At 47.0% G+C, this 24,086-nt stretch overlaps 1 protein-coding gene across 2 annotated transcripts in view; it reads left to right on the plus strand.

Moving 5' to 3' along the window:
- Positions 1–24,086, plus strand: part of DPYSL5 (dihydropyrimidinase like 5) — a 104,362-nt gene that overhangs the window by 70,620 nt on the left and 9,656 nt on the right. For both annotated transcript variants that reach the window (XM_010371265.2, XM_010371264.2), the window contains exons 3-9: positions 8,369–8,527; positions 10,744–10,923; positions 11,743–11,811; positions 14,971–15,015; positions 16,384–16,459; positions 17,734–17,890; positions 23,189–23,330. In XM_010371265.2, coding sequence (XP_010369567.1) covers positions 8,369–8,527; positions 10,744–10,923; positions 11,743–11,811; positions 14,971–15,015; positions 16,384–16,459; positions 17,734–17,890; positions 23,189–23,330 — 828 coding nt within the window. The remainder of the gene's footprint in view (positions 1–8,368; positions 8,528–10,743; positions 10,924–11,742; positions 11,812–14,970; positions 15,016–16,383; positions 16,460–17,733; positions 17,891–23,188; positions 23,331–24,086) is intronic.

Genomic DNA, 24,086 nt, shown 5'->3' on the forward strand with positions numbered 1-24,086 from the left:
GTGCTCCTAAACCCCACACTCCCTAAACTCCCTCACTACCACCACCTCCACTTGTCACACAAGGTGACAAACTTTGCCGACGCGATGGAATTAGTTTAATCAAAGTCCTCAGTTTGGTCCTAATCAAACCTGCCTCAGCCGGAACCTCAGCCTGTTCTCTGTCTTCCTGCTGTGCCTCTGACTTTGCTATGCCGTTTGCTACCCTGGAGCATCCTGGCCTGGTCCTGGTCAAATCATGCCTACCCACTGCTCACAGCCTTCCTATCCTAACATGACCTTTCCTTCCACTGGGCTGCTTTTGCACTTGCTGCTCTCCATCATCATCAAGGAATACTATCTCTTGCTGCCTTGTAGTCTCATAGTATTTTGAAGCCATTCCTATTAAAACTGAACTTTTCTCCTTTCCTGTTTGCCAGTTGGACACTAAGCTCCTTCAGATGCTTACATTTCTTCTTCTGGAGCATCTGATACACATAATAGAGGGCACATAGTGTGCACATTAGTGCTACCTACAAGTTATGCTTCTTGTTCCTCAGGTATATTTACTGGGCTCCTGCTATGTGCAGGCACTGGGCTAGGTGCCTTATACGCTGTATGTCATTTAATTCTCATAGTAACTCCATGAGAGAAGTATTACATATCTCTGTTTTACAAAGGGAAAAATGGAGCTCAAGGAGATTAAGTAACTTGCTGAAGATCTTACGACTAATAAGTGATGGAGCTGGAATTTAAACCTAGATCTGCCTGCCTGAATGTCTGATTCTTGTCAGGATACTATAGTATTAATGTGCTTTAAGTGGCAGGCAGACAGATTCAGTATGAGAATTTTTTTTTTCAAAATATATTGTGGATCGAATGTTGCCTGTTTCCTCTGTAGAAAGTTGAAAGAACGAAGTGTGAGTTTTAGATACGATAACATTTAGAGTGACAGCAAAGTAAGGTCAGGAAGTGGGACCATGCCCTGGATGATGTGGTAAAGGCTGTAGACCCAGAAGGTAGGAGTGGAAAGTAAAAGGAAGTTTAGGAGTGCAATCAATTACAAATGTGCAATTTAGGGAAAACCTGTCAGCTTCAGGATAAGCTCAACAGGCTGCAAATTATCAGTCAAGATAAAGCCTGAGGGCTGTGTGTAGCCAAAGGGACAGAGAGTGGGGCCTCAGAGAACAAATTATGCATCTCTCAGATGCCCTGGAAGAGGCTGTTTTCTTAAGGAGTATCTGACAGAAGGTACTGGGGTTGGGTGTGGGGTTGGGAAGTGGCACAAAGAGGATGGAGTGGTGGTCAGCATGCAAGCTGCCTGGAAGGGGATCATCAGAGAAACGGTCAAGTGGTCAAGTGTCCTCAGCAAACCCCAACCCATGTGAATTAGCTGAGTTGACAGTGAAGCCCAGTGTAAGACCATTAAGAGCCTGATTCCCCTACATCGGGCCAGCGTAGGTGATAAGCTGATGGCTGGACTGGCCACATAATTTGCGGGGCCCGGTGCAAAAGGAAAATATGAGACTCCTTGTTTAAGAATTGTTAAGAATTTCCAGATGGTGACAGCAGAACATTAAAACAAGCACAGAATGGCCAGGCTCAGTGGCTCATACCTGTAATCCCAGCACTTTGAGAGGCCGAGGCAGGCAGATCACCTGAGGTCAGGAGTTCGAGACCAGCCTGGCCAACATGGTGAAATCTCGTCTTTACTACAAATACAAAAAAATTAGCCAGGAATGGTGGCACACACCTGTAGTTCCAGCTTTTGGGGAGGCTGGGGCACGAGAATCGCTTGAACCCGAGAGGCAGAGGTTTCAGTAGCCAAGATCACGCCACTGTACTCCAGCAGCCTGGGAGACAGAGTGAGAGTCTGTCTCAAAAAAAAAAAAAAAAAAAAACAAGCGCAGAGCCCTTCTAAATGTAGGGCCTTGTGCAGCTGCATGGGCGACATGCCCATGGAGCTGGGCCTGGATGGTGGGCTTGTGATTCAGAATGGGAAAGGTGTTTCCTGCATGCCAGGCATGGTTCCAGGTACCATACATGCATCATCTCACTTGATGAAATGCTTGGACCCGTTATGGGGTTGCTCATATCCCATGGTGATGTTCAAAGCTTGCTTTCCAGATGGCCAGTAAGTAGCCAAGAGAATGCTGAAGGTGAAGGAAGTTACCATGAGCAATATAGAAACTATTGAGCTGGTTATTTTTTTGTTTCTCTTGTACTTCGGGAGGATGTGAATAAAAGATGGAAGATAATTTTAATGTGAAAAGAAAAGGAAGTGGTTCAGCAATTCCAAGAGAGGCAGATCCATCTGAACAAATGATAGCTTTTCCAGCAGCATTAAGAGCTGCAGACATGTTTGCGTTGCACTTACCAGTTTGCAGAGCACATCCACTCGTCGTCTGATTCTTGTGCAGTGTTGTTCCCTCTATAAAGATTGAGTTGGCCTTAATCTATATACATCCCAGTAGTAGCAGATCCTGCTTTTCTGATTCCAGTCGCCTCCTCAAACATACACCCTTTTTCCATGCATATTTTCATATGAGGATATGCTCTAGGAAGTCTCTCCCCTTTTCTCAATGAAAAACTCCATGAATTGGCTGTAGCCCAAGTGCCTTCTCAATAGCAGAGCACAAAGTTTGTAACTTGACCAACTGGTTCTTGGCCTTGAAGCAAGAGGACCAAATCTTGTGGGCAGGGTTGCTGGGAAGCAATTGCTGCAGGAAATTCAGCAAAACACACTGGAGCGGCAGGGCAGTCCTGTAGAAGATGGTAAGAGAGTGACTCTTCAAACGTCTTTCTCCTGATAAAGCTGGACGTGACCAACACATCATTCTCTCCAACGCTGTGATGTCAACAAATGAATCTTATCTGAAGGGCCACAAGTATCTGAAATGTCTTTCCAACTTGCTGAGCAGTTCCCTAGTCAATATGGAGACCCCCCCATGTGCCCCGCGGTGGTCTGATGAACTTCTGAAGTTTAAAGATGGCGTTTATAAAAGGTTTAGGCTGAGTTCTAGTACAGGTTCCTGCGCCTTGTCAAGTGTATGCCTGGAAACTGTGTCATGAAATGGATTACCATTAAATATATTGGGTTTTCTTAGGGAACAAATGAGCATCAAATAAATCCAACTTTACCCAGCAGTATGTTATAAATGTCAAAAACAAAATAATAGTGACCCTTTGAAATAGTAAAATGATGTTTCGTATTCTTCCAAATATATATAATGGTGCGGTGTCTGTTGGTTAAACAAATGATCCTAATGTCTCTGTTAATTTAATAGTGAGAGATGTCGGGATAAAAGCAAATTTCCACCTACACAATGGGAAATGCTTGGCTGGACAGATATTTTTTAAACGTTTATATTTTTAAAAATAAGGGTCTGGGTTGATAAATGGGCACTTTTGGTCAGCCACCAGGCTCAAGGAGGCTGTCGTGCAATCAGCTGTTCCATGACCAGGTCTGGAGTAGTTGGAGATGAGGATGTTCTACAAAGCTGCAATTCTGCTTCCTGGCAGTGTCTACCTGCAATGTGGTCTCTGCTCACATGTGTGCAAGAATGCTCAAGCACTGTGTGAAGTTGTAAATGTCCATGAACTTGGAAATGCATTCATATACGGAGGCATGTTTATATAATAAATCAATTAAAAGGAATGAAATAAATCTACATAAATAAATCTTAAAGATAATATCGAGTACATGAAAGCAAGTTGCAAAAGAATATAGACAGTACAATAGATACTATTTGTATAATTTTTTATTGTATACATTTTGTATAAATTTGTAAATGTTATGTGTTTACGTAGTAAAAGCATAAAAACACAGATGGGAGGAATGTATGCCATCTTCAGGGAAGAGAGGGATGGGAATAGGATGGAGGGCTTTAGTTGTATCAGAAATATTTCATTTCATTTTCTTTAAAAAGAGCATCTGAGGTAAACATGGCAAAAATGTTAACATATGTTAATTTTGAGTAGTGGATATATGAGTATATGTTTTGTTATTTTCTATATTTTTACTCTGAAATATTTCATAACTTTAAAATATTTTAAACACATTAAGAATGGCTAACTAAAATTTTAAATACTGCAGTTTTAACTTCCTCCAAATTTATTTTTAAGTGTACATTATAAAACTTATATTCTGTTAAATTTTGGAAAAGTTGAAAAAAATAAATTCCTCAGAATCTCATCACTCAAAAATAACCATTGTTGGCCAGGCGTGGTGGCTCACATCCATAACCGCAGCATTTGGGGAGACCAAGGTAGGCAGATCACTTGAGGTCAAGAGCTCAAGACCAGTCTGGCTAACATGGTTAAACACCATCTCTACTAAAAATACAAAATTAGCTGGGCATTATGGCAGGTGCCTGTAATCTCAGCTACTCAGGAGGCTGAGGCAGGAGAATCACTTGAACTCGGGAGGCGGAAGTTGCAGTGAGCTGAGATTGCACCACTGCACTCCAGCCTGGGCCACAGAGCAAGACTCTGTCTCAAACAAACAAACAAACAAATCATTGTTAATATTTTGGTCTATTTCCTTGCATTTTTATTCCTTGTGTGGGGAGTATGTGTGTTTGAACATGGTTCCAAGCATTTTGAATCAAGCCTTTTTCACTCATTATAGTATAAAACTTTTTCCATGTTATGACAGCCTTCGTGAATATCATTTTTATTGACTTCCATTAAAGATCTTCTGAAACGTACTTAACCAACACCATTTTTTGCATAAAAACAGTCATGAGCATTCAACAATCACATGTTCTTAAACATCATCCTTTTGAAAGCCTCGAGAACAGGACTGAGCTGGGCACTGCTGCCGATTTCTACAAGGCTGTTTTGCGGGGGATGACACTAAAAAGGTCTGTCACATCTGTGATATCACTTTCCTGTGAAAACAGAGCTTGTCAGCACTCATCCTTGGGTCGGAATGGTACATATTCAAAAAGCCAACTCTATGTAGTTCCTAAGAGGAAACAAGTGCTTGAACATCAGTGTGTGGTGTGGGCTTGCGAGCCTGCAGCTGGGGAAGAGTTTGCTGATCCAATGAAACTCTTGTTTCGAGGCCTGGGGTAGCAACGGTAGTAATTATTCCAGACACTTATGTGCATGCCCCTCCCAGCTTGTAGATGCTCTCACATCCATTGCCACCTGACCCTCTGGGACCCCTGAGAAGTAAGGTGCATGTCAGGGGGCACATGGCTGCTCCTAGATTACAGCCAATATGTGGGAAAGTCAAGACCACCTCCTATGCTTCCAACTCCTTCCCAAACTCTTTTCAGTTCCTATCCTTAGACCCAGGCGAAAGGAGCCTCTTCCCAGGGCTCTGGACTTCAGGGTTCTGCTTGGGCCCTCCAACAACTTGTACCCCTGCCCCATAGGTCTGGGGATTGTGTCTACCCAGACCCCACTCACCCATTCCTAAACTACACTCTGGGTCCCTGGAGTTCCCTGAGAAACAGCCCTGAGCATTCCAGAGCCTACGAAACCCCGAATGTCTCCTCCTGGGGGACAGACCACCAATGTGTGCATACCGGGCCCAAGGACAGCATTTTGCAGGAGTTGGACAGAGCTTAGGTCTGCAGTCTGCAGGATCAATTCAGGATAGGGGAGTGAGGGCTGGGGGCAGGCACAGAGGCTGAGGCCAACTATCCCTGAAGTATAGTTCAGAATTTTAAGGACCTTGAGGATTCTAAGGTCCTGGCCCTTTTGGCCTTTATGAAGATATATTTGACAGAGTAGGAGGATAGAGTACATTCTATGTAATGGTTTTTTAGCTTGATCTAGCTTTCAAGTGTTTAGAGAATCAGCACATGATCCTCCTTTTCTCCTCTTGCCCTGGGACCTTCACTGTGAGGACTGGTCCTGGCTCTTTCATCTCACTGTGCCGTTTCCAGTTTCCTCTTCTCCTATCCAAGCCTGCAGAGGTACTGGGGGGCGGGGGGGGGGGGGTGCAAAGGAACGCAATCTAGAGCTACAGAAAAATGAAACAAGTTAGTGTGTAAAACCCCAATATACACCCCCATGTGCATGTATAAAAGCAAAAGATGCATTTCAAGACAAAATAGAGTACAACCACCTGCTGTGAGGATGAATCAGCCTGGCACGATCCAGCAAAATCGGAAATAGAAGCCTGCTAGTAAAGCTACAATCTGCACTGCTCTCCTCTTTCTCCCGGTTCCTCTGCCTCCCCCATCACAGCTCTTGCAGGTACCACAGAACTACCACCCTCTGTTGGTTGCTTTAAGCTATGCAAGAAGTCAAACCACCGAGTTCCCCAGGACAACTGGGAACTTTCTCACTGGCCCAGCCTGCGTCATGGAATATCAAGGTTGTGAGAGTTTTCATTTTAATTGCTGTTGGGCTGCTGAGCTAATTTTTTTCAGTCCCTTATCCCCCAGCAATATTTTTGATTTGTGATCAAGGATTTAACTGAATAGAGAAGCATGAAACCATTAAGACAATTTCATGGAGCTCTTTTTCTCCCCTACAGAAAACAGAGATAAACACCTAAATTCCGACTGGATGCAGGGGCTCATGCCTGCAGTCCCAGCACTTTTCGAGGCCAAGGTGGGAGGATTACTTGAGGCAAGGAGTTCTAAGACCAGCCTGGGCAACGTAGGGAAACCCTGTTTCTACAAAATATATATCTATATACACACATTTTTTTTTAATTAGCCGGACAAGGTGGCACACAACTGCGATGCTGGCTGCTCAGGAGGCCAAGGCGGGAGGATCGCTTGAGCCCAGGAGTTTGAGGCTGCAGTGTGCTATGATTGCACCACTATACTCCAGCCTGGGCAACAGAATGAGACCCAGTCTCAAACAAAAACCGAAACCGAAGTTCTGAGTAACTAAACACACATGTTAGGACAACATTTTACCACATCTGTTCCATAGTGATGTTTTACTTAACCTTCACAACTGCCCAACAAGGAAGCCACCCTTTGTGTAGGTAAAGACTCTGCATCCAGAGAAGTTAAGTAACCTGGCTGGGGTTATTCCAACCACAAGGGAACAGAGCTTGGAGCTCTGAACAAGGGACTTGAACTTGGAGCTGTGAAGCACTGTAAAGACTCAAACCATTTTGAGTCACTTTGTGTTACTTTGTGTTAGAGCCCTCACAAAGACTGTCATGTTATGGGGATCTCTCTCAATTATTTTATTTATTTATTTATTTGCAACAGAGTTTCACACTTGTCGCCCAGGCTGGAGTGCAATGAGGCAATCTTGGCTCACTGCAACCTCTGCCTCCCAAGTTCAAGCAATTCTCCTGCCTCAGCCTCCCAAGTAGCTGTGATTACAGGCACCCACCATCACACTTGGCTAATTTTTGTATTTTCGTAGAGACGGAGTTTCACCACATTGGCCAGGCTCATCTTGAACTCTTGACCTCAGGTGATTCATCCGCCTCAGCCTCCCAAAGTGCCAGGATTACAGGTGTGAACCACCGAGCCCACTCTCACTTATTTTAATTTTATTTTAAGTTTTGTTTGGGAACAACACATTAGCCTGAAATAGCTTTTGATCAATGCTAGTTTTGAAAGTTCACAGAAGTCCCCTGATAAAATTCACTTTTAAAAAGTTGAGAGGGAGGAATCTCTAATCCAGATGTAGTCATTTTTCCTGGGGGTTCACTCTATGATTGTGAGTGAGGCTTTTTAACAATTTCTTTTTAAAGTGGTATCTTGTGGAGTTGTGAATAGGATCAGTTTTCACTGATAAATCACACTGCATCGAAAAACTGCCTGTCTCAAACAAGATAGATGAAAATGAAGCCCCTGTGCTTAGAAAAACTGAAGACAAAGACCCTGAGGTTGAAGATGTGTGCAAAATGTTTGAACAAACTTGCTTCATGAAATTTGAGAGAATAAAACAAAACAGTATATCCAAATTAGCATTTTATATATCATGGTTCAAGTATACGTGTGCAACTAAGTAAATGATATAAACGGGCATTTGATTATGGCATCAATATTATGTTGTTATATGATATGGCACTATATTATGTTATATATTACATACAGACATTTGATCATGACATCTATAGAGTCAATTGGCTAAAAATCGTTTAGGGAGAGAATCTCTCATTGGGAAGATAGGCCTTAGGCCTGGTGACCCACCGCGTGGGTTTTTCCAGCGCACCAAGCTGAAACCCTGGCTGAGGAGGAAGCAGGTTTGGGGACCTGTGGTCATGATGAAGGTCACGCTGGCTCCTGCGCCTCCACACAGCTCTTCACAGTTTCCCAAATCTCGCTGCCCTTGGTCCTCACAGCCTCTTGTGAGGCAGGGCCTGTCTTTGAATGGACCGTGAGGACCATGTCTCACCACATCATGGACTTGGGGGCAGGCAGGGCTGTGACGAGACTGCCTTTTCCCATCTTCCTAGGCAGCGCTCGTCGGAGGCACCACCATGATCATCGGCCACGTCCTGCCCGACAAGGAGACCTCCCTCGTGGACGCTTATGAGAAGTGCCGGGGTCTGGCCGACCCCAAGGTCTGCTGTGACTACGCCCTCCATGTGGGGATCACCTGGTGGGCACCCAAGGTAACAGTGCTGGTGGGATCCCAGAAGAAGGCACGAGTGGTCTTGTAGGCAGCGGGGCGGGTTGGGATGCAGTGCCTCCTGTTTGTGTGGGGCACCCCTCTCACTACCATGCTAGCTCCCCACAATGCCAAAAGAAAACACACTTGGGATTCCATAAGGCGAGCGGGTGGGCCTGTCCTGCTTAACTTAATGAGCCGTTTTCCGGCAGGCACAGAGAGACCAAGGCCAGAGCCCAGGCCTTGGGGACGCAGTTTCCTTGCTCTGACCATGAGGCTCTTATTACGTCATGTGAACATGGGGCGCCACCAACAGGTCATGGGCGGTGCTGCTGAGCAGTGGCCTGAGCAGGGCTCAGGTGCAGAGGGTCATATGCCATATCCCATGTGTACTGACAGTCCACAGCACTGCGCTGAGGTCTCCGAACTGAGGCTCCCGTCCTGCCTCAGCACTGCCTGGAATGAATGGACAGTGTCATGCTTTTTTCCTACTGGGGGCCCAGCTCCTGTTCCGAGAAGCATCGAGGCTGTCCTGGTCTGTGACTGAGGCTGGCACCCCCTGAACCTTTTTCACTTCAGCCTCTGTGCCTTCTTTGTGTCTGTGCCCCTGGCCTCTGGCTTTCCTGTCCTCCCCCTGCCCAGGCCCCAGTGTCAGAGTCCAGTGTCCTTTCCCCGGATTCCCACTTTCTTGCTCTTCCTGATCTACAGGCATTTGGATTTGGCTTTGTTTCTGGGGCTTTTCTGCTTATTTGCCCAGGGTAGCAGTCTGGATAGTCATTCTTTCATCAATTATTTATTAAGCCCCATGTACCAGTACTTTGGTGGGTGCCCCAGAATCATAAAAATAATAAGCATTTTTAGTTTTACCAACTTAGGAACTGCCTCTTCATTTTCCGTTAAAACCCCACTTGTAACTGCTGCTAATCAGAGTGTATATTCAGGGCAGCTTGAATCTGTGCTCCCAGGTGGCCATCCTCAAGCTTTCAGCTCGAATAAACTCTGTTCTTAATCATAAAAAAAAAAAAAAAAGAAGTTTTACAAAGTTGTTCAGGTGTAGGCCCTGGTATAAAGGGCCTAACACCCTTCTGAGATGATAATCTAAAGCCTCAGCATATTCCTGCCCTCCGATCTTAGCCTTGAGTTGGGGGCTCATCCAGTTTCTTCATTATTTCTGACCTGGCACTTATAGAAGACCTCCTCTTGGTTCTGGGCCAGAGGTGCAAATCACGCTGGATGTCAGCCATTCCTTATCTCAAACGGGGTCTCCTTTTTGGACACCCTCCTGGGTGAGGGGCCTCTACCTCCAAGCCACTCTCTACTTCCCCTGGAGCTGGCCTGGAATAGAGGGTCTGCTCAGGTTCCCTGCAGCACAGAAGCCAGGCCAACCCTCCCTAATTTCCAAGAGCTTATGGTGACTTTCATGCATCAGGAATTTAAAATTCTGTTTTATAATAATCAAATAAATGTTTATAATTATAGATGTTAAAAATAGAAAAGAAAGGAAGCACATAATCCAGTAACCCCCAACACAATACCTGTTGTTAAACTTCTTTCTTTCCTGTCTTTTTTCATCCATGCTTTCACAGAGTAGCTATTTTGCATAGGTGTGAGCATTTTCTATTTTGCTGCAAAGTTCATGACCAGCAATATAACGGCCACCTAATATTCTACCAAATGGATGAAACTGAACTTATTTTCCTGTTGTCAGGCCAAGGTTGCTTCCATGCTTTTCCTAGTACAAATAATGTTGTTGGGAATATCCTAACTCTCATCACTTTGTTCACGTTTGGCTTGGTTCCTAAATTCAGTTTTCCCAGGGCCTCTGGATTTTTAGCATTAGTGTGCCTTCTTTGTAACACCAGGGAACAGCCCACAGAAATTAAAATTGTTATTGCTATGTTTACCATTAAGGCTGGTTTGGAGACAGACATAGGGGACAGGCCTAAGTGATAGGAGAAACGTGCCCATAAAGTAGTAACAATGTGGCTCCTAAATTGTGTTATGTTGACAATTTTCACAGTACTTCTGCATCCATCTGCTCAGGTGACCTCACGGCAGCCTGTGGGGTGGGAGGAAAGTGAGATAGAGAGGTGTGCGGGGGTCAACAGACAGACTGAGCTGAGGCAGGCCCCGCATCTCCCCCATGCTGGGCCGGTGCCTGCCAGTCGGCCTCTTGGGTGTCTGCCCTCACGCAGCATTGCCTTTGCACTTGTTCTCCAGGTGAAAGCAGAAATGGAGACACTGGTGAGGGAGAAGGGTGTCAACTCATTCCAGATGTTCATGACCTACAAGGACCTGTACATGCTTCGAGACAGTGAGCTGTACCAAGTGTTGCACGCTTGCAAGGACATTGGGGCAATCGCCCGCGTCCATGCTGAAAACGGGGAGCTTGTGGCCGAGGCAAGTCTGCAACCAAGAATGTTGGATGGAGGGACACCAGTGGAGACAGTTGTCAGGGGATTCCTGACCATCCGTCACTGATCCCACAGGATTCAGACAAAATCAGTTGTTAAAGTGTGAGGTGTGGACACCCCAGCTGTCAGATCTTGGTCAGAAAATCCCAAACTTTACTACTGTCTGTAAAAAACAAATCTCTTTTTATGTTTCAAAAAGGCTTCTAAGTCTTAGGTGATGATGTCTTAATTCTAATGATAGGAGATTTACATTCTATTATAGCAGAGAATTTGGAGCACCTCTCAGACATATTTTTAATGAGATTTGATATACAGAATAAATAAAAATCTGCTTTCCATTTGGCCTCTTCAGAGGATCTGAGACATTAAAGAGATCAATTCATGGCACCAGGAAGGATAAGCCTCTGGTGCATTCTCCTAGGTCTTGGGGTAAGGGCTAGCCTAGGAGTTGCTGGAAGCTAGAGATTTGTCTCAATTTCCAGAGAAGGAATTCTGAGTTTGAAATCAGTAAAGAGTGCTTGTCTTTGGTGTCCCAGGCCTGTTGCTAGTTGTAATAGTTAACTGTATTTTTAAGAGAACAAGATATGTTCAGTCATTATGAAGTGAGAATCAGGAGAGCCCCACTGCATGGGGGTCCTGTGCATGCTCTGCCTTCTTTAGAAGACGAACATTGCAGAAGTGAGAAAAGAAGCAAGCCTATTGAAACAGGCTGTGTCTAGCATATTTCACTGTCCCTTGGGTTCAGTATTTTCTTATACAGTATCTCTATGATTCTCTCCATTTTCTTTTTCTTGCTGTTATCCAGGGTGCTAAGGAGGCACTAGATTTGGGGATCACAGGTCCAGAAGGAATCGAAATCAGCCGTCCAGAGGAGGTGAGAAACACTTCCTGTGGCCTTTGTCAGCGTCTCTCATGTAGATTGACAGAATCTTCTAGGATGGAGGAGACATCAAACATACAAATTAGCCTGGCACAAGGGCTCACGTCTGTAATCCCAACATTTGGGAGGCTGAGATGGGTGGATGGCTTGAGCCCAGGAATTCAAGATCAGCCTGGGCAACATGATGAAACCCCATCTCTACTAAAAATACAAAAAAATTAGCTGCGTATAGTGGTTCATGCCTGTAGCCCCAGCTAACTACTTGGGAGGCTGAGGCAGGAGGATCACCTGAGCTCGGGAGGTTGAGGCTGCAGTGAGCCATGATGATGCCACTGCAGTCCAGCCCAGGTGATAGAGTCTATATATATATATACACACACACACATACATACATATATATATATACACACACACATATACATACATGTATATATATGTGTTGCATCATTTTCTCCATGGGTGAAATTCCCATTTGATTCTGATTTCAAGGATCTGGGAGAGGCAATGTCAGCACACCTGGGGTTGCTGTGCCCAAAACTAAATCAAGAGACAAAAGACAGACTGAAAAGGCCTTCAGGTGTTAGAAGAAATTTCAAACTATTAACTCTGCCTTTGGGGGATGACATTCCTTTGAGCATCTGAGGAATACTTTGGACCAGGGGTCACCAAGCCCCAGGTCATGAACCGGTACAGGACCGCAGAGCAGGAGGTGAGCAGTGGGCAAGCTGAGACCCCCTGAGCTCCGCCTCCTGTCTGATCAGTGGTGGCCTTAGATTCTCAGAAGTGTGAAGCCTATTGCGAACTGCACATGCGAGGGATCTAGGTTGCGTCCTCCTTATGAGAATCTAACTAATGCCTGATGATCTGAGGCGGAACAGTTTCTTTCTTTTGTTTTTTGAGACAGAGTCTCACTCTTGTTGCCCAGGCTGGAGTGCAATTGTGCAATCTCAGCTCACTGCAACCTCTGCCTCCCAGGTTCAAGCAATTCTTCTGCCTCAGCCTCCCAAGTAGTTGGAATTACAGGCATGCATCACCACGCCCAGCTAATTTTGTATATTTAGTAGAGATGGGGTTTCACCATGTTGGTCAGGCTGGTTTTGAACTCCTGACCTCAAGTGATCCACCTGCCTCGGCCTCCCAAAGTGCTGGGATTACAGACATGAGCCACCGTGCCCAGCCCTGAGGTGGAACAGTTTCATCCTGAAACCATACCTCTCCACTCCCCACCACCACTGCCCCACCCATGTCCCAGTCCGTGAAAATATTTTCTTCCACGAAACCGGTCCCTGGTGCCAAAATGGTTGGGGACTGCCGCTTTGGTCCCTTTCCACCAGAAACAGGAGACACAGACAAGTCTATGCTCCTCCCCCTCATTACCTGCTGGGATGGTCATTCAAAGGTCTGTTTTCTGCCTGCCCTCTGGCTTTATTCTTGTGCAGTTTTGCGTGGCATTGACACAAATCCCCTATAGTCCCCCTGCTAGAGAATTCTGCTCTGGATGGACCACATTAGACGAATAACGCCTTCCTGCCCTATTACCCTGTTCACTCATTCTCTACTATTTTAGAAGAGGGGGAGAAACTTCTCATTTCTTCAAAGCCTAAAATGCAGATAGGTGGTTGGATATCCATGAGGGATTGAGGGGGAGGCCTCGAGGGACAAGGAGCAGGACACAGGATGTGGTGGCACTGCCACTCCCAGAAACCAAGTTGGCCCACACTGGGTCCCTGAGGAGTCCCCCTCACTGCCCTGACCTGTGCCTGTCTTTCAGAGCCCTTGAATATAGGTCCTGTTTGGCACTTCTGAACTGGTAGAGAAACGCACCAGATTCGACGGAAACACAGAGGGTGTGCCTGTGAGAACAGGAGTGAGCAAGGGGTGGACACACACACTAGACTTTGTTACTTAATACAAGGGAAAGAGCAAGGCTTTGGCTGTGGTCATAGCACCAATAATTATCACCCCACTACCTATTGGTTAAAGGTGGGGGGCCCTGGATCTATGCCAAATTTGGCAATATCTAGAGATATTTTTGCTTGTCCCAACCTGGGGGACAAGACAGATGCTACTGGCATCTAGTGAGTAGAAGCCAGGGATACTGCTAAACATCCTACGATGCACAGACACCCCCACCATAAAGAATTACGCAACTCGGCTGACTGCAGTGGCTCACACCTGTAATCCCAGCACTGGGAGTCTGTGGCGGGAGGATTGCTTGAGCCCGGGAGTTTATGACCAGCCTGGGCAATAGAGGGAGACTCCCCATCTCTGTAAAAAAATTTTTTAAAATTAGCTAAGCGGGCATGGTGGCTCATGCCTGTAATCCCAGCACTTTGGGAGGCCGAGGCAGGCGGATCACGAGGTCAGGAGATCGAGACCATACTGGCTAACATGGTGAAACCCCATCTCTACTAAAAATACAAAAAATAGCCAGGCATGGTGGCTGGCACCTGTAGTCCCAGCTACTCGGGAGACTGGGGCAGGAGAATGGTGTGAACCCGGGAGGCGGAGCTTGCAGTAAGCCGAGATCACACCACTGCACTCCAGCCTGGGCGACAGAGTGAGACTCCATCTCAAAAAAAAAAAAAAAAAAAAAATTCTCCAAGCATGGTAGTGCATGTCTGTAGTCCCAGCTACTCAGGAGTCTGAGGTGGGAGGATCATTTGAGCCCTAGAGGTGAAGGCTGCAGTGGGCCGTGATCATGCCACTGTACTCCAGCCTGGGAGACAGAGTGAGACCCTATCTCAAAAAAAAAGAAAAAAATATATATATATGTATATATATATATATGAATTATACAACTGAAATGTCAATAGTACCATGCACAGAAACCCGAATCTAGGCTAATTTCCAGAGTCAAATCAGCCACTATTTCTCCTTTGCTGCAGTTCTGAGGTGGCTATGGAGAGATGTTGTTTCCTTGTCTTTTAATTAAGCCCCAAGTAGCATCCAGCAAGGACGTGCCTGGTATTCTAAGACCTAGAATTCTCCCTCGCTGTGAGCCACGGTGGTTGGAGGTTGGTGCCTCTGCCCAGGCTTTGCCCCAAGCCAACCCCTGTGGGTGCGATTGCTCCACAAAGGGGAGAGTATGGTATGGGTGTGCTTGGAGGAGATAGTGAAGTTTGGTTTCCTCCTGTCCTTTGTTTCTAACAGCTGGAAGCTGAAGCCACTCATCGTGTTATCACCATTGCAAACAGGGTAAGTCCCCCAATCTCTATTCTGGGATTAGAAACCAACCTCGGCCAGGCATGGTGGCTCATGCCTGTAATCCCAGCACTTTGGGAGGCCAAGGCAGGTGGATCACCTGAAGTTAAGAGTTTGAGACCAGCCTGGCCAACATGGTGAAACCCCATCTCTACTAAAAATACAAAAATTAGCTGGGCGTGGTGGCACACGCCTGTAATCCCAGCTACTCAGGAGGCTGAGGCAGGAGAATTGCTTGAACCCAGGAGGCGGAGGTTGCAGTGAGCCAAGATTGCACCAACTGCAATCCATCCTGGGTGGCAGAGCAAGACTCTGTCTCAAAAAAAGAAAAGAAAAGAAAAGAACCTCTACAGTGCAGCCCCATTCTGCTCTGGGTGCCAGCACCATGTCTGGCCCACAGGACCCCAAAACTGTTTGCTGACTGAGCGCTGTCATGCCCACCGTCCTTGCAGTCACCCTTCTCACCAGCAGCTTTCCATTCCACCCCGCCGAGCCTGCTGAAGCTCAGTTCATTGCTCACATGTAAACTCAGTCCAGCTCCTACACTCTACATCTTCCTAATGTGATAAGCAAACAGAATCAGAATAACTTCTGGGGAAACAGAATTTCCCAATTGCACGTTAGAGCTCTGGCCACTGGACAAGGACGTTGTTTTATTGTCATGACAATAGTTATTTTATCAATTACTTCCTGATGGAACTTACCCCAGAATGAGGAAAGATCTGAACAACAAAAAGGCAGTTTCTTGCCTTTCAGCTGAAGCATATGCTCAGAGGAGTTAAGCCATGGACCATGGTTGCACAGCTTAGTAGAAAAAATGCTAAACTAATATTACAGTCCAGGTGTCCATTCGCAAGCTCAGCTTTCTCTTGCCTAGACTCTGAACCCTAACCCCCTTGTATTTTGTTCATCTCCAGGGTGCATTCTGTCTACTGATAAGCAGCCTTCAGACAGCAGGCATTGTAATTTTAGATACAGAATACACAACTAACTCTAGGCCATCACGTTTATAAACAGGAAATTAAAATAGGAAAAAGAGTTCTCTTTTAAATTACAGTCATGGTTGTCAGATGGGAGAAAATGAGAGGTTCAGACTTGACGGTCTTGAACTTCATAGGCTGGGCTTCCCCGGTGGGCTCTGGTGCTGGAGGCTGTTCTCTGCCTCCCCCTATCATGCAGTTCCTGCAACCTCGCCTTGACTGCCAGCCCTGCATTCCCCGCTTAAGGACCGTCACCTTGAGGGTGGGGTTGAGTGGTGCAGGCGGAGGCGTGGGGGCCAGGGCTGACTTTACTAGGGTTGTTCTGATGCTTGTGAAGTTTATGGATCAACCCTCCCTACTTCCCACTGTTTCTTGTGTTTAGACTCACTGTCCAATCTACCTGGTCAACGTGTCCAGTATCTCGGCTGGTGACGTTATCGCAGCTGCTAAGATGCAAGGTGAGTCCGTAGGCTTGGCTGGACAGAGCAGGTCATGTGGAGGGACTGGAGACGGACGGGGCCCATTAGCCGTGCTCACTCTTGGCCCCGGCTCCTGCACCCAGGACCTGAGCCAGCCCTTCCCTTTCATCTGCCACTGTCTTCCTTGGAGCCACCCTGTGCTAGCCTGGCTTTAGTCTGCTAAAACGTGGCTTTTTCTTCTGCAAATTTGTATGCGTAACAGCTTTACGGGAGTGTCTGTCACTTCTGGATTTGGTAAAATTTTCCAAGTTTTAAACCCACTCATTAATTAGTGTCTTTTTGGACTCATAGATTTCACTAGCAGTTGCCTTGGCAACAAACATAAAATCCTGGACCAGTTTCAGTGGGCATTTCAGGGACTGTTTGGGAAGTCCCTAAAGAAAGAACAGTGTGTGGGCCCAGCTTCCCTTTCTAGCCTCCGGAACCCTGTGTATGAGTCCGAGGGGCACTTGTATGGCTTCTGTTGTAGAAGACCTGGCATTACCTAATGGCTTGCAGATGCTTGGAGTCCAGCCCCGCCCCAGGTGCTGGTGAGGGCCTGGCAGCAGGAGAAACAAAGTCACAGTCACAGGCCTGGGGATATAGATCAGAAGCAAGGGCATCCTGGCCTTCAACTATAATAGATGAGCAGCAAGGGCCTCCTGGCCTTCAACTATAATAGATTAGAAGCAAGGGCCTCCCGGCCTTCAACTGTATTGCCCTCTAGATCCTGCTGCCTGCCTCTCCCCTCACTGAAGCCCCTTGGAGGGTCTCACCTAGACTGTCGCCCCAGCCTGGTGACTGCTGCCACCCCCTTTCTCCCTGTCCTCCAGCCCTGCTACGGCCCTCCCTGTCCTACCCCAACCATTCTCTTGAAGCTGCTCACAGCACCTGCCTGTCCAGAAAACAGTCTAGACTGCTCCTTAGCGTGGCATTCACAGCCCTGCGTGCCTGTTCACCCACTGTCAAGCTCCATCTGCCAACAGCACCCTGCACACACCCATGCTCTGGCCAAACCAGACTCCTCAAAGTGCCGCTTGGTGCTACTGGGCCTCGGTGCCCATGTCCCTCTGTTCTCCTTGCCTAAGTCAGCAGGAGAATAGGGAAGCTCTCTGAGCTTGAACCCAGCTGTGCTCTCAAAAACCCTGTGAGCTTGGGCAGGTTCCTTCCTGTCTCTGACCTCAGCTCCTTCACCTGTTAAATGAGAGGCACACACCAGCGATCGCTCGGGTTCGGTGGCTTCCTGGTTATGGTTCTGACCTTTCTTCTTCCAGGGAAGGTTGTGCTGGCTGAGACCACCACTGCACATGCCACGCTGACAGGCTTACACTACTACCACCAAGACTGGTCCCACGCGGCTGCCTACGTCACGGTGCCTCCCCTGAGACTGGACACCAACACCTCCACCTACCTCATGAGCCTGCTGGCCAAGTAAGGCGTTTCAGCAGCACATTGCAGGGATGTGTACATCTTTAGGAAGACGTCATAGAGGGCCCAGGAAACAAATCTGAGCTAGGTTTGATTTCATTGTGCCCACAGGATGATTGTGCTTTTCTTACCTTCTCTGAGCCCATCAGATAATTGCCATCCTATTGAGACTTTATGACCGCTTGATGTGGAGTGAGAGCTTCTGAAGTGTAAGAGTGAAGAGCACATATAGAACTGTGAACAGTGGTTATTCGGAATTTCAAAGGACATTGATCTCTTACTCTAAAGCCCAGTGGGGAGCTGCAGAATGTGGCCTGTGACTTACCCTAGAATGTAGGGGTCCTTTCTGTTTCTTTTCTTCACCTCTCCTCTTCTCATTGGCTCCCATGTGCCCCTTGTCTGTACATCCCTCCTTCTGTGGGTTTCTCCTCCTTTCCTTCCCCTCTCCCTTTTTCTTCTGCACTTTCTCCCCCTTCCCCCTCCCCCACGCCCTTCCTCCAGATCTCCTTTCTCCAGCTCTTCTCTTTCTGACACTGCTTTTTCCCATGCAGTCCCAATGTAAAGGAAATGGTTTGATGAACAGTCTGAATTCAGCGGGACCCAATCATGAAAGGGTTTTTGTTTTATCCAATAACTGCTTGTAGCTTCTTTCTCTCTCTCCTATTAACATTTTGGGGGCCGGGCACAGTGGTTCATGCCTGTAATCCCAGCACTTTGGGAGGCCGAGGGGGGGTGGATCACTTGAGGTCAGGAGTTCAAGACCAGCCTGGCCAAGATGGTGAAACCTTGTCTCTCCTGAAAATGCAAAAAATTAGCCGGGCATGGTGGTGGGCACCTGTAATCCCAGCTACTTGGGAGGCTGAGGCAGGCGTCACTTGAACCCAGGAGGCGGAGGTTGCAGTGAGCTGAGATCATGCCACTGCACTCCAGCCTGTCCAGCGACAGAGCAAGACTCCAACTCAAAAAAAAACAAAAAACAAAACAAAAAACAAAAAAATAAACTCGGGGAGAAGACGTTGCTTTCTCTTCACTTTTGGATATTAAAGTTCCATCCAGTTTAAGACTCCATCTCCTCCCTTCCTGATCCCCAGCTCAGCTTGGGTTGGGGTAGGAGGATTAGGACAAAAGGTGAGGGGATTCTTCTCCATACCTAGGCATGCATCTCTCCCATCTTGCAGCACTAGCAATGCCTCTGTGAACAAGGACCCGCAACTTATGCCTGGCCACCTTCTATAGTATCTGAGGCCCAGAGGAAACCCACACAGCCTTTCTGCTCCCTGTGGCTCAGAGGCGGGTCCATAGCCCACAGCCCAGGCAGGTGCCCACTGCTCTCAGCTCTGTTCTCCACACGTGAACCTCTTGAAGTATGCCCTCCTTGTCTTCAGGGTGAACTGGTGGGGAGAGGGTATGGAAACCCCACTCAACCCAGGAAAGAGGAGGGGAGGGAATGCCAGGACTCTTCATCCTGCCAACCCCTCAGTCTCCCTCCGAGGGTCCCGCTTTCCAGACCTGGGGGATGGGGGGTAGGGATATGCCTCTTCTAGGATGGTGCAGGGGCAGTGGAGGGAAGCGACCAGCCCCACTGAAGGTGGCTCTCTTAGGTAATAAGGTGCTTATCTCATCCATGTCCTTAGCTTTCAGTCCTGGTTGCCAACCACTGGAAAACTCCCACTCCCATCCCATTATGTTCACAACCTATAGAGAGTTGGGGTGTGCGGGGCTTTGCCAGTGTGAGTGGAGTGCCGTCGATAGGGGTGTGGGCGAAGGTGGCCTCTGCAGAGGGCAGTATGCACCATGGCATGGGGATGGTCATTGTATTCTGTCCCATAGCCTTGATGGGTGCCAGGTGGTGGCAGCTCTTACAATATTTACGTATTTACACTATGTAAATAAATATGGAGGGTAAAGATGAAGAGAGAAATGCTAGATCAGCTCTTACTCTTTAAAAATGCTTATTTTGGCTGGGCGTGGTGGCTCGCTCCTGTAATCCCAGCACTTTGGGAGGCGAAGCAGGCAGATTACCTGAGGTCAGGAGTTTGAGACCAGCCTGGCCAACATGGTGAAACCCCATCTCTACTAAAAATACAAAAATTAGCTGGGCATGGTGGCTTATGTCTGTAATCCCAGCTACTCCAGAGGCTGAGGCAGGAGAATCGCTTGAACCCAGGAGGCGGAGGTTGCAGTGAGCCGAGATCGTGCCACTGCAGTCCGACGTGGGCAACAAGAGCAAGACTTCATTTAAAAAAAAAAAAAAAAAAAAGCTTGTTTTGAGATGAATCAACCTCCTTTTCATCAGCAGCAAAACAATAAAAGAAACAATTACCAAGACTCTAGTATAATAATGTGGGCTTGGTTCCAAGGTCAAGAATCTTTTGAAACACCCCTGCTTGCTACAAGCAAATTTACTGAAAGAACAAAAAAGATAATAAGTGCCTCAACCCACCCAAATTACAGCGCCCAAACCCACACAAATTCAAATAGACTGGGGGGAATAAGTATCATTGAATAATTTAAGTTTTTACATCTAGCCTACTTTGTCAAATGTATTTTAATTATTTAAATTGATTCTATTTATTTAAGTAGAGATGTAGTTTTTGTGTTATGAGAATAGTCTGAATCCCTTTTTAATCAGTGCATATTGTAAATGGGTGCTACTTTATAGGATTTAGAGCATAATTTTAATATTTTAATTATTTATAGAAATTGATGATGAATACAATTTTGCTTTTGTAATACATTATTGGTTATAATTTATATGATGCAAAATATGTGATAGAAAATTCAAACCCAATTATTATTCCCATAAGAAAATATGAGCTATTTCATAATTATCTACTTTAGGATGTGATTTGTGATTTGTTAGGCTGTATAGGAATAAAAAAATTTCAATCTATAGATATAACGATTTGTCCTTTATTTAAAATCTGGCTTTTTTTTTTTTTTTTTTCAGTAAGGGTCTGGCTCTGTCACTCAGGCTGGAAAGGAGAGGTACAACCTCCTGAGTAGCTGGGACTACACGTGCACCACCACACCTGGCTAGTTTTTTGTTTGTTTGTTTGTTTGTTGCCAGGGTCTCACTCTTTCTCCCAGGCTGGAGTGCAGCCTCCCAAAGTGCTGGGATTACAGGCGTGAGCCACCCTGCACCACCGCGCCCAGCCTAATTTTTGTATTTTTTCATCATGTTACCCAGGCTGGCCTCAAACTCCTGACCTCAACTGATCCACCCACCTCGGCCTCCCAAAATGCTAGGATTACAGGCGTGAGCCACTGTGCCTGGCCTAAAATCTGGCTTCTTAAAGGGACAAGAAATTTTTTCATTTGATCATATAAAATTTTAAAGTACTTGGCAAAGCCAGTCGTGTGTTAAACTTTAAATGGTTTGGATGGAGGCTTCCTATCTCCCAGATTCAGGGCAGCACTGAGAGAGCTCAGAGGGCCTCCTAGAATGTAACTACCGTCATTCACAGCTGCCTAGTGGGCACCTTTGTGTAGGAGCCTTTTCAGGAAGCTGGGTGCTCAGGAAGACTTGCTAGTTAAAGAGCAGGAGTTGAGCCTGTTGCTCTCAGGGTCCCTGACCTGCCCTTCATGACTGCAATGGGCATCTTCTGCCCTGAGCCCTGTTCAGGTATCCAGAGGGCCCCTCAGGAGAAAGGAAACCCTAAAGATTCCATTCATCTGTGTGGGCTTCTGCAGGTCCAGAGAGTGTGGGGAGCCTTGGGGCTCTGCGGGAGAATCTCTTGCAAAGAGTCTCTGCAAGGGCCAGAGCAGCCTCTTTGGCCCAGGGAAGGCCCAGCCTACTGCACAGGAAGTGGGAGCCATCTTCACCGCAGGTTTGGCCAAAGACATTAGTCATTGGGTGGGAACTGAGACTGATGAGCCCTGCCAAGTCCCCTGTGGAGACAGCCCTCTGTAGCTAACTGGCCATTGTCTGAGAGCCTTAAGAATATGCTTCCTCAGCAGGTCAGATAATGCTTTCTGTCCCCGGAGTCTCCTGGAGTGGGCATCTTAGATGGCCCACGGGCACTCACAAGGCTCTGGGGCCTCCTACAGAGTACAATGGGACCACTGCCCCTGACCTTCAGGGCACCCGCAGTGTGGTCCCAGCAGTCATCTCCCTCCCCCACCTGACCCCCCTGCTCCAGCCAGGCCTTTCCCTGCCCCCCCAAAGCCATTTCCTCCTGAGGTTGCCCTGGCCTGGTTTGCGTGGACATTCTCTCTCCTCCGCCCCTCATTGCCTCTGAGCCCTTGGCCTGCAGAGATCTCTGAATTCGGGCCAGCTGCCTGCCTCCCTCACTGGGCAGAGGATCTGCTGCCATGAGCCCTCTCTCCCTGTTCTTCCCTACATCTTCTCTGGCCCAGTAGCCCCTCGAAGGCCTGCCTGTGCCTTAGCCACCCACCGCCTTGGATAGAGGATGGCTTTGTTTTTTCTTCTTTTCAGACAGAGTCTCCCTCTGTCCCCCAGGCTGGAGTGCAGTGGGGCGATCTTGGCTCACTGAAGCCTCTACCTCCCGGGTTGAAGCAATTCTCTGACCTCAGCCTCCGGAGTAGCTGGGGTTACAGGCGCCCGCCAATACGCTCGGCTAATTTTTTTGTATTTTTAGTAGAGACAGGGTTTCACCATGTATCCCAGGCTGATCTCGAACTCGTGGCCTCCAGTGATCCACCTGCCTCAGCCTCCCAAAGTGCTGGGATTACAGGCATGAGCACCTGGCCCAAGGACAGCCTTAATATGTGTGTGAGGACCGTAGTCATGAACACCATTGAGGAAGAACTGAGTGACTTGCATACCACTCTCGGTCTATTAAGTCAGACTTCTAGGTCACCCCTCCTTCCCCTTCTGGTCCATTAGAATCCCCACACCCAAGGAAGGCTATGAGTCCAAGTTATTCAACAAAGCTTAACACTGACCTTGTGAATGCTTGTCAGCAGGTTGGAGAGCTAATGAGAGGGAATCGGCATACAATTCCATGAGAGTAGAACCACCTCCACCATCTCACTTCAGCTAGACTCTAAGTTCGGCTTTTCTCTGCTTTCTTCACTCTTAAACATTGCCATCCCAAGGATCTCACTGAAGTCACCTGTGACACAGACAGACTGTGCCACACTCATTCTGTGGATGGGTAAACTGAGGTTCACATAGATGAAGTAACTCATGAGAGGCCACATGGCCTAAGCAGCAGACCTGAACTTGGAGTCAGCTTTGCCTGGTTCCCACACTGAGGATTTTCCCTATATCTATCCCCACCCTCTAGGTTCCTCCCCTCCCCTCCCCTTACTGGTCACCTCCTTTTCTCTACCCAGTGACACTCTGAACATCGTGGCATCAGATCACCGGCCTTTCACCACAAAACAGAAAGCTATGGGCAAGGAAGACTTCACCAAGATCCCACATGGAGTGAGTGGTGTGCAGGACCGCATGAGCATCATCTGGGAGAGAGGAGTGGTACGTTTGCTAGAGCCCCGCCCTGATCAGATCCCTGCTCTAATCCCCTCTTCATCCCCGCTCTAATCCCAGTAAGAGTTTTCACTCCTCAAATCCTGTCAAAGAATGTTCTTAGAAGGGCTGGTTCAATCCCAGCTCTTTGTTTCGCTCAAAAACAAAACACAGAAGGTCTTTCCCCCGATTAGAAAGGTAGTAAGATCTATTGTGGAAATTTGGAAAATACAGAAAAGTATAAGAAAAAAAATCCCTTTAATTCCATGCCTAAAAATTAAACTACTATTAACATTGTAGTGTATTTCTTTCTAGTTCTGCGCATGTACTGTACTTTTTTTTTTTTTTTTTTTTTTTGCTACGTTGCCCAGGCAGGTCTTGAACTCCTGGGCTCAAGCTATCCTTCCGCCTCTGCCTCCCTAAGTGCTGCGATTATAGGTGTGAGCCACCACACCCAGCTACACATTATTTTAATAACTAACTTCATATTTTTTTTTTCTTTTACCAACTGCTATACTAACCAGGATTTTTTTTCTTCATATAACACTATATCCTGAGTGTCTCCCTATATCAGTAACAATTCTTTAAAATCATCTTTTTTCATGGCTGAATGATATTTTCTTTTTTTTTTTTTTTTTTTTTTTTTTTGAGGCGGAGTCTCGCTCTGTCGCCCGGACTGGAGTGCAGTGGCCGGATCTCAGCTCACTGCAACCTCCACCTCCTGGGTTTGCGCCATTCTCCCGCCTCAGCCTCCCGAGTAGCTGG

This window comes from Rhinopithecus roxellana, chromosome 17 (genome assembly GCF_007565055.1).
Source record: "Rhinopithecus roxellana isolate Shanxi Qingling chromosome 17, ASM756505v1, whole genome shotgun sequence".
Taxonomy (NCBI): Eukaryota; Metazoa; Chordata; class Mammalia; order Primates; family Cercopithecidae; genus Rhinopithecus; species Rhinopithecus roxellana.